The sequence below is a fragment of the Ochotona curzoniae genome, unplaced genomic scaffold (assembly GCF_017591425.1).
Source record: "Ochotona curzoniae isolate NIBS_2020 unplaced genomic scaffold, NIBS_Ocur_1.0 contig_1014, whole genome shotgun sequence".
Taxonomy (NCBI): Eukaryota; Metazoa; Chordata; class Mammalia; order Lagomorpha; family Ochotonidae; genus Ochotona; species Ochotona curzoniae.
The window spans coordinates 37,628,293-37,638,211 of NW_024464920.1; the positions used below are offsets into that span (position 1 = coordinate 37,628,293).

The 9,919-nt window shown below is 52.7% G+C and overlaps 2 protein-coding genes across 2 annotated transcripts; one reads left to right on the forward strand and one right to left on the reverse strand.

Moving 5' to 3' along the window:
* Window positions 1–204: 204 nt before the first annotated feature.
* LOC121155197 (olfactory receptor 9-like) lies at window positions 205–1,146 on the forward strand. The gene has a single exon (XM_040978373.1). It carries the CDS (start codon window positions 205–207, stop codon window positions 1,144–1,146), a length of 942 nt encoding a protein of 313 aa, XP_040834307.1.
* A 3,803-nt stretch (window positions 1,147–4,949) lies between these two features.
* On the reverse strand, window positions 4,950–9,449 carry LOC121155208 (olfactory receptor 10P1-like). Its single transcript, XM_040978382.1, has 2 exons — window positions 8,495–9,449; window positions 4,950–5,011 (listed from the first exon to the last, which is right to left on the reverse strand). Exons 1-2 carry the CDS (start codon window positions 9,447–9,449, stop codon window positions 4,950–4,952), a joined length of 1,017 nt encoding a protein of 338 aa, XP_040834316.1.
* Between the last annotated feature and the right edge of the window lie 470 nt (window positions 9,450–9,919).

Below are 9,919 nucleotides of genomic sequence, written 5' to 3' on the forward strand. Positions count from 1 at the left end.
CTCCTGTGGGTTCCTTCAGCTCTCTCCTCCCGCGTTTGCCCTCCTACTGTCGTGCCAGTGCCAGCGCTTTGCTCCCAAACTCAGAACCCTGCCAGCTCCTACACCCCCAAGGCGGGCTATTTCTGCGACCTTGGCCTGGCTGGCTGGCTCCTTGGTGCGCCTGGGCCTTTCTTTGGCAGCTCTCTCTGGTGTGGCCTTGGGGACATGACGGGGATCAGCAACCACACAGTGGTGACGCAGTTTATTCTGTTGGGGTTCTCAGGTTCCGGGTCCCTCCGGCGGCCTCTGTTCTTGGGGGTGCTTGGCGTCTATTTGGTCACTTTGCTAGGCAACTCGCTCATCATCCTGCTCACCCTGGTGGACCCGGCCCTGCGCTCGCCCATGTACTTCTTCCTGCGTCACCTGTCGCTGGTGGAGGTCCTCTACACCACCACCATCGTGCCCAGGATGCTGGCGGACCTCCGCTCCACCTGCCCCACCATCCCGCGCGCCGCCTGCTTCGTCCAGCTCTACTTCTTCGCGCTACTGGGCATTACAGAGTGCTGCCTGCTCGCGGCCATGGCTTTCGACCGCTACGCAGCCATCTGCCGGCCGCTGAGCTACACCACCCTCATGAACCAGGGCGTCTGCGCCAGCCTGGTGGGCGCCTCCTACTTCATGGGTGTAGTGGCCGGTACCACGCACTCTGTCTTCATCTTCACATTGCCCTTCCACGGTGCAAATACTATCCACCACTTCCTGTGTGACATCCTGCCCGTGCTGCGACTGGCCAGTGCCAGCACCTTCTGGGGTGAGGTGGGGAACCTAGCCGTCACCATCGCTTTCATCTTGACCCCTTTCTCACTGATCGTGGCTTCCTATGCCTGTATCCTTTTCTCCATCCTTAGGGTCTCCACAGCCCAGGGCCGGCGCAAAGTCTTCTCCACCTGTTCCTCCCACTTATTTGTGGTTGTGCTCTTTTTTGGAACTGGGACTATCGCCTACTTGAGGCCTCAGGCAGGCCCCTCCCAGGACTCGGACCAGATTCTGGCTGTCTTCTACACGGTGGTCACTCCCGTGTTCAACCCCTTTGTCTACACCCTGAGGAACAAGGAGGTCACGAGGGCCATGAAGCGGCTTGGGCAGCGATACCTTTGCAGTTCTTGATCCCTGGAGCTCCTGGAGAAAAGGACCTGGGACGTTTTCCAGGAGGGTGGAGAAGCTGGGACCTGCAGGCAGCAAGGCCTGGCCATGCTCTGTGTACATGCATAAGTGTAAGTGTAGGGTCTCTCTGCATCCAACATCAGGTCCCAGGGCACCCACCTGCTGCTCCTTCCACTTCTCTGGCCTGCTCCCATGACCTTGGCCTGGCTTGTGGGTGGGTTCAGGGCTGGAGAAACAGACCGCTGAAGGAAGGCGGAACAGGGAGCGTGGCTGTGAGAATCCTGTGAGGTGACTGCAGCCCCTGCACTTCCGGGGCTGTGGTCCCCGAGCCTCTCCCACGGATGCCTTGGTGCAGCCATTCTGTCCCAGCAGTCTTGTCTGCAGCCGCTGGTGATCTTTCCCTGCAGGTGCAGGGCTCCACCGGGGGGCTGGGGGCAGAGAAGGGCCAGGGGCCAGCTTGGTGCTGCTTTCTGCCTGGTGCTGTCCACCCAGGGCCTGAACAGCTGATGCACACTCCTCATCTGGGCTCCCTGAGGTGCCGGTGTCTCTGAGCAGCTTCTCCCCTCCTCTCCCTACTTCCTCCCACTCCCCTTGCCCCTTTTTGACTGGCAAGCTCATCATTTCCTCTTCCTTCCTCTCTCTTCCCTGGCTTCTTTTCTGGCTGGACCAAGCTGGCCCTTGGACTGCCCAACCAACACAGCAGTGCCTCGCAGATGGTCACTGCTTCTGTTTGGAGCAGAAGACTTCATTTGCAGTTTGTTTATTAATGCTTTATTTTTGTCTATCTATCTATCTTTATTTATTTATTTTAAATTTGAAAGGCAAAGAGAGAGAAATGCCCACAACAGTCAGGACGGGGGCAGGCTGAAGCCAGGAGCCCAGAACTCCATCTGGGTTCCCAGGTGAGTGGCAGAGATCCAAACACGTGAGCCGTCATTGATTGCCTCCCGGGGTCTGTATTAACAGGAGGCTGGGGCAGGAGTGGGGAAGCTGAGACTCCAGGATGCACTACAAACTCTGGTTTGTTCACGAAGGGTTAAGGTTAGGCACTGAGCCTCAGGAAGGAACACAGCAGGAGAAGTGACTGTGACCCAGGCCATAGGACCCAGGCCACAGGACCTTTGAAACAACATCGCTTTTCCTTTCCAGGCTATAGCCGCTACACTCACTGCTCATTGCGCAGAAGTTTGTGTCCCGAAGAAAAGAGAAGAACTATTAACTTTGGGTGTGAATCATGTCCTTGGGAAATTACTGTGGCCTGGTCTAAATGCACGACTAAAGAAAAAAAAAAGCTGAAAATGGCATTTAACTGCCTACACTGCTTCCTATTTTGCACTTATTTTGCACTTTAACACACCACATTGTGAAGCACCGTTTTAACATCCATCTGGTAGCCTACTCTAGGAATGTTTCGAAATGTTGAGCCATCTTCTCTCAATGGGATGACATTTATTTTTGTTATAAATATTGGTGAAAGAGAAATTGTTGCACTTATGTATCTTGGGCTTTTATGAGCACAAACTTCTAGAAGTAGAATTGCTGGGCCCACGTTATGGGGATGGTTTAGAGCTTTTGTCAAATTGCCTGCCACAAGAATTTTTATTGTTTTACAGCCCAGTTGAATGCCTTTCTCCAACAATTCTCAGGGCAGGGAATTGGACTAAGAGTCAGAAATAAGTTAGGATCCAACGGCCGTGGGCAGGAAGGCGTGGTGGAGTCTGGGTAGCTATGTCTGTGCTCGCTGGCAGCAGACACTCGCTTCTGTTTGTTGAGGCCGCGAGTCCCCGAGGAGGTGCTTTCTGTGGGGTCAGCATCTGAGCATGAGGAGGTGAGGCTTTGGCCTTTTCCTCTTCGTTCTGAACTCATCGTGGAGCTGGACAAGCTAGAGCTGGTGCGTGGGAGTCCTGGGCTTCTTGCTGGTGGTGATCTGCAGCTCTGGGTGCTGAGCTTCCTGTTTTCAGGAAGAATTGCCCGATGAAATTACAGCACGGCCACTGCAGTCTGAGTTCCGGATCACTGAGTCGGGGTTTGGTACAAGTGTGTCCTTGGAAGTGTTCAACTAGACCTCTGTATCTTGCTGGAGAATGAGTGAAATGTTTGGGATGTGTTTAACACACACATACAAGTTCATTGTTTATCAGAAATTCAAATGTAGCCAGGTGTAAAATCTGGCAGTCCTGACTCCAGCCCTGCCTAGTGAGAGAGGAACATCTCAGGAGGAAGTTCCAGGGACTCTGTGTGAGAAGGAGGAAGCTGCCGGGCAACTGCAGCAGCTCCTTTGGCCACGAGCCCCGGTGGGAGCAGAGCCCTGCTCTCAGAACTTGTACATGCAGAAGAGTCTGCGAAGGAGGGGGCGGGGGAAGCCGTGTCGTCCTTAGGGATAAGGGTCATCTACGTGTGCAGCAGGGGCCTTTCTTATACTGGAAATTGGAAGACTGGAGAATAAGGGACGGGTCTGGAATGGTTGATCAGAGGCTGCATTGCAGTGGGTGACACTGCAATGGGGCTGGAGACTTGGCTCTGACCTTGGCAGGTACAATATCAAATCCTGATCATCATTTACTCAGAAATGTCCCTGCTCTCATAGGACTCAGACTGGGGCAGGTGAGGATGGGGGAATGGTGTGAAGAGAAAGCAGAACGGTAGAAATGTGCATAACGGTAACAATGAGGACGCCTACTTGTGGACTGGGAAGTTAACGATTACTAACAGTTTCAGGGAGCCCCAGTTATGACTCAGCAGATTGTCACCTCCTCTGCTGCTGGCGTCCCATATGGGTGCTAGTTCATGTCCCCACTGCTCCACTTCCCATCTAGCTCCCTGCTAGTGAGCCTGGGGAAAGCAGAAGAAGATAGCCCAAGTGTTTGGGCCCCTGCCACTCATGTGGGAGACCCAGATGAAGCTGCAGGCTCCTGGCTTCAGCCTGGCCCAGCTCTAGTTAACTGCAGTCATTTGGGGAGTGAACCAGTGTATGGAAGATCTCATTCTGTCTCTCCTTCTCTCTCTATAAGTCTGCCTTTCAAATAAACAAATCTCAAAAACGATTTAGTAAACAATCTCTAAGAAGAATAAGTAAGAGTTTGGAGTGATCCTGGAGGAAGTAGCTGAATGTGCCTGTATTTCTCATAAACAAATCGCTAACACTTGATTGGTCCAAGGAAGATCAATTAGACAGAATTCAGAGGTATCAAGTCATGCTTGGTGCAATAAAACAATCACTTGCAATCTCTTATTGATGTGTAGCTATAAAGAAAATTAAACACACAGTGCAGGGAAGACTTTACCTACAGGTTTTTATCTAAAACTTACCATGGTTTCTCTGTAAGTATAATTTTTACCCTATATTAGACTGTGTGCTTGAATAATGGCTCAACACTTCTTGATGAAGAACGTTTGCACCGAGGCCCACAGCACAGCAGGGTAAGCCCCTGCATGCAATGCCAGCATCCCATATCAGATCCGCATCTGTAGCCAAGTGCGTGAGGCATCACTTCCTGGAGTCTGTGGTGAAGAAGGAAGCTGGAGCTTGGAGCTGAGTGTCGCACTCAGACACTCTGGTACCAGCTGTGGGTGTCCTGCCTGGCGAGTCGACTGCCAGACCATACTTCTAGGCCCACACCGTGCTCCTAAAGTGGGGAATTCTCCAATCGTTGAAAGAGGGTCAAGAGGGATGGCCACATCAGTGCCGAGGGTCCACTCTCTGGATCCTACCTCAGATGGCTGAGGGCCTCGCCTGCCCTGGGGGACCAAGCTGATGGTGCAGGTCGGCAGGAGGACAGCGACGTTGCAGGGACCCCCCTGTCTAGTCAGTCTTGGTGGATGACATCAGAGCCCAGGGTGGGAGGGCAGAGAGTGGGGTTCCTGAGCACTGCCGAAAGGGGAGCAGGCTCAGCAGTTTGGGAGGCCTGAGGGTGGACTGATTTCTGAATCTCACTAGGGGTCACTTAGAACATGGACTCTGAGTTTATGAAATGACTCCATGAGCACAATCCTATTTGAGCTATTCATTTAATAAGTCAACATTTGTTTCATTACTTACAGAGTGATGGGGCTGAGTCCTCTTCCCCTACAACTTAGAGGTGAATGAAGGCAACTGGAAAAGAACTATAATTTAGGGCCCAGTGTGGTAGCCTGGTGGCTAAAGTCCTTACCTTGCAGGCATCAGGATCCCATATGGGTGCCGGTTCATATCTGGTGGCCTTGTTTCCCATCCAGTTCTACACTGCTTGTGGTCTGGGAGAGCAGTTGAGGATAGCCTAAAGCCTTGGGAACCTGTGTCTGCAAGGGAGACCTGGAAGAAGCTCCTGACTCCTGGCTTTGAATTGGCTCAACTCTGGCCTTTGTGTTGAGGCCGCTTGGGGAGTGAGCTAGCAGATGGAGCTCCTTCTTCTCTTTCCTTTTATCTGTAAATCTGCCTTTCAAATAAAAATAAGTAAATCTGTGGCTGAGCAATGGACCCCTGCGGTTCTCAGACGGCACAGAGAAAGCTGTCTCTCTCACACACTCGGGTTGTAATTGCTTGGGGCCTGGGTTGTGGTACAACTGGTTAAGCTGCCCCCTGCAGCACCTGCATCGCGTGTAGGTGCCTGTCTGAGTCCCAGCTATTCAATTCTGATCGAGGTCCCTGCTAATGTGCTTAGTGAAGCAGTGGGTGATGATACAAGTGCTTGGACCCATTTACTCCTGCGGGAGACCAGGAAGAAGCTCCAGGCTCCTGGCCTGATCCAGCCTTGGCCATCATGACCACTTGGAGAGTGAGCCAGAGAATGGAAAATCTTTCTTTGTTTCTTCTTCTTTTTCAGTAACTCTGCCTTTTCTTTTCTCTTGTTTTCTTTTTAAAAACATTTATTTATTTTTTACTGGAAAGGCAAAGAGAAGAGATACAGAGAAAGAGATCTTCCATCTGTTGGTTCACTCTGCAAGTGGCTGGAGCTGAGCCAATCGGAAACTAGGAGCCAAGAACTTCTTCCAGGGAGTTGGATGGGAAGTGGAGCAGCTGGGATACGAACCGGCATCCATATGGGATCCCAGCGGTTGCCAGATGAGGATTTAGCCACTAGGCTATTGTGCCAAGCCCACTCTGCCTTTTCAAAAAATAAAAAATAAATCTTAAAAAAAGAGAAACAACCAAGAATTGCAGGTCCTAGATGCCAGTGTGGCACAGGCATAACACAGCCAAGGTGGCCCCACACCACTCAGCTGCTGCTGGGCCTGCACTGAGGTGGGAGTCTGAGGATTGGCTAGGGAAGGGGTTTTGGGGGTGTGTGGGGGTGGGACCACCAAGAGAGTGTTTGACAGGTGAGGGAATGACTTCTGATGGATTGTAAGGACTAGGCCACTGTACTTGCAGGTGAAAAATTGCTGTGGGTGGTGGTGGGAGCCTCCATGGACCAGGCCACTACACTTGCAGGTAAATGAACTGAAATGGGAGTGACTTGGCAGTGGGAAACTGGAGGGCATGTTTGGGTTATACCTAGGTACCCATCCATGTGGGCGCCAGTTCTAATCCCTGTCAGCTCCCTGCTTGTGGCCTGGGAAAGCAGTCGAGGATGGCCCAAAGATTTGGGACCCTGCACCCATGTGGGGAGACTTGGAGGAAGATCCTGGCACATTCAAGGCAAGGACTTTAGTTGCTAGGCCACGGCACTGGGGCATTGCTTCTATTGGTGAGGGTGAGAGCTTTGCCTGGGGTGGACCGGAATGGGATGGACAGGGCTGCAGCACCCGTTGGTTGGGATGTGGGCTGGACATGGGGATGGATCAGGCTGGGCTGAGTTGTCACAAGCTGGTGCATTCAAGAGCCAGAATAGCTGCGGGTTAGCAGGGCTTTATCACAGCATTCCCTGTCAAGAGTTGGGACTGGGTACAACTCGTATCAGGTTAGACCATAGTACCCGTGGCAAATGCAAAGTCTGGGGATGGGAGTAGGTTGTGGTAGGGGAAGTGTGGGCACTCCCTTGCTAGGCTGCAGCTCCTTCTGGTGAGCATGAGAGTCAGGGCTGGGGGCAGACCAGGCTGGATAAGATAGCAGTGGCCATCGGCATACAGATATGGGAGAGGGTGGACTGAGCTAAGTCACAGATGGGACAGAGAACATGCTGGGCTAAACTGCATTATATGCTGGCACATAAACCAGGGCTGGGGCAGGTTCGGTGAAGGTTGTTGGGGGTTGCTCTGACTAGCCACATCACCTGCTGGTGTGCATCAAGTTGGGGCCTGTGGCAGGCTAGGATGGGCTCATCAGTTCGTGTGAGAGATGAGACTGGGAGCAGAACTGACCAGGAAGCTGCATCCACTGGTATGTGCGCTGGCTGGTGCAGGTGATGAGTTGGGCCTAACTCTGCACTAGCTGGAGCATGTAAGAATCAAGTCTGAGGTCACCCCAGGTGAGACTTTTTGGGGAACTCCCTAACTATATTGATAGATTCAAACCCTGACCACAGAGAAAAAAAAACACAGTACATGCGATCCAAACTTGAGTAAGTGTGTTGGGACTGGGCCTCCTCAGTTGCTGATGCCTGTGCGGTGGACAGACTTCCCAGGTGGATTCAGGGGATCATAACAGCCAGATCATCTAGGCCAGCAGAGGCTGTTGAGTACCTGGTCAGTAGATGGAAAACAGGACAGGCAAAAACACCTTCCTGGGCAAGCTTTGCGACATGTTCCTGGGCCTGTGGATGCACGAAGGTGGCCTTGGTCAACCAACAGATCTTGGAAAGATTTTTCTCAACCCTAGTGCAACAAAGACACTGATGCCTGAGAACTATCAAATCCATTCAAGTAACACCCTTGGAACACTTCCTCTCTGCGGTCTCTAGGGCATCAGATGACCATCCTCCCACCCCTAGGGCTGATGTAGTTTGACAGCAAGAAGCATCCCTCTTTCCTTTCCTTCCTTCCACCCCCATCCCCCGACACCGGAGAAAAGAAAGACAAAAATTGAAATATTTGTCCCACTCACCTTCCTCCATACTTCAACCCTCCCCATCCTAATCTGAGGCCAGATGGGTTTGCAGCCTTTCCAACTATGTAAACAATATTAAAAAAAGAGGAAAAATAAATTGCAATTCCTTGTAATATGGTGGCATAAGTGGGGGTGGGGAGGGGAGAATAATGGGGTGTGTTTGACATAACAAAGTTTCAACCAGACTTCTTGAGTTGTTCCCAAAGGCAGCAATGTTCCTATTCTCCCTTCTCCTAATCGTCTGTGCTTTGGGATATAGAACGGACGGTGAGACACAAAATTAGCTTTGTTTTAACTCTGGCACTTTTTTTGCCAGGCCTTGCTTCTTTGGGAGGGTGCATGGGGTTAAGGTCACCGGAAGGCAGGGAGGAGCGGTCCGGGCGGGACATCCCTGGAGCCGGTCAGGGCGAGGGGTCGGCCTCATCACCATCTGCCGCAGGGCCCCTGCCACCTCCTTGTTGCGGAGAGTGTAGATGACCGGGTTGAGCATGGGTGTGACCACCGTGTAGAAGAGGCTGAGCACGCGGTCTGCGGTCGCCGAGGAGCCTGCCCGGGGTCGGATGTAGGTGATGCTGGCCGACCCGAAGAAGAGTGAGACCACAAGCAGGTGGGAGGAGCAGGTGGAGAAGACTTTGCGGCGGCTGTGGGTGGAGGCCATCGCCAGGATGGCTCTCAGGATACGGGCGTACGAGGTGACTATGAGTGAGAAGGGGACCATGATGAAGACCACGGTGGCTGTCATCACAGAGATCTCACTCCTGTGCTTGCCAGCACTCGCCAACCTCAGTACCGGCAGGATGTCACAGAGGAAGTGTGGGATGATCGGGTGCCTGGGGAAAGGCAGGGTGAAGATGAGGGAGGAGTGGGTGGTGGCCGTGACGAGGCCCATGAGCCAGGAGGTGCCCACCATGGCCACACAGGCCCGCTGGCTCATGAGGGTGGTGTAATGCAGGGGCCGGCAGATGGCGGCGTAGCGGTCATAGGCCATGGCTGTGAGCAGGCAGCACTCGGCGATGCCCAGGACTATGAAGACGTACATCTGGGTCGCGCAGCCCCAAAAGGAGATGGTCCGGGGCCCCGGGGAAGCAAGATCCGTTAGAGTCCTGGGCGCGATGTCTGTGGTGTAGAGGAGCTCCACCACTGAGAGGTGGCACAGAAAGAAGTACATGGGCGAGTGTAGGGCAGGACTGGCCCGCGTGAGGAGGATGATCAGGGAGTTGCCCAGCAAGGTGACCAGGTAGACCAGAAGCACTATCCAGAACAGGGGTCCCTGCAGGAGCCCGAGGTCTGAGAACCCCAGGAGGAGGAATGTAGGCAGGCTGGTTTGGTTGCCCTGAGACATCACTCCAGGCTGGAACCTGTGGGTGGCCCAGCCAAGAGGGAAACATTACTTAGGGACATCCAACATCTGGGTAATCAGGCAAAGCACTTTTCATGCAGTCCATACTAAAACCAAGCGGGGAGGAGTTGTATCTGCTCCCCTGAAGGTAAACCTGGAGCTCAGAGATATTAAGCAATTTGATGAAATAGTAAGGAAATGGCAGGACTGAGAACTTGAACCTGAGAGATCTGGCTCTTGACTCCAAGTTCTGTGTGTCTCTTAGTATTCCCAATGCTGCTGCCCTGTGGCTGGGGTCTTCCTTCTACCTGCCACAGGCACCCTGGGAGGCCAAGGTGATGGCTCAGGTTAGCTGAGTTCCTGTCACCACGTGGGAGCGTTTGTGGGCATTTGGGGAGGGTGAATCAGCAGATGGGAGCTCTCTCATTCTCTCTCTATCTTTCAAATTAAAAAAAAAAAATTCAAAGCCCCTT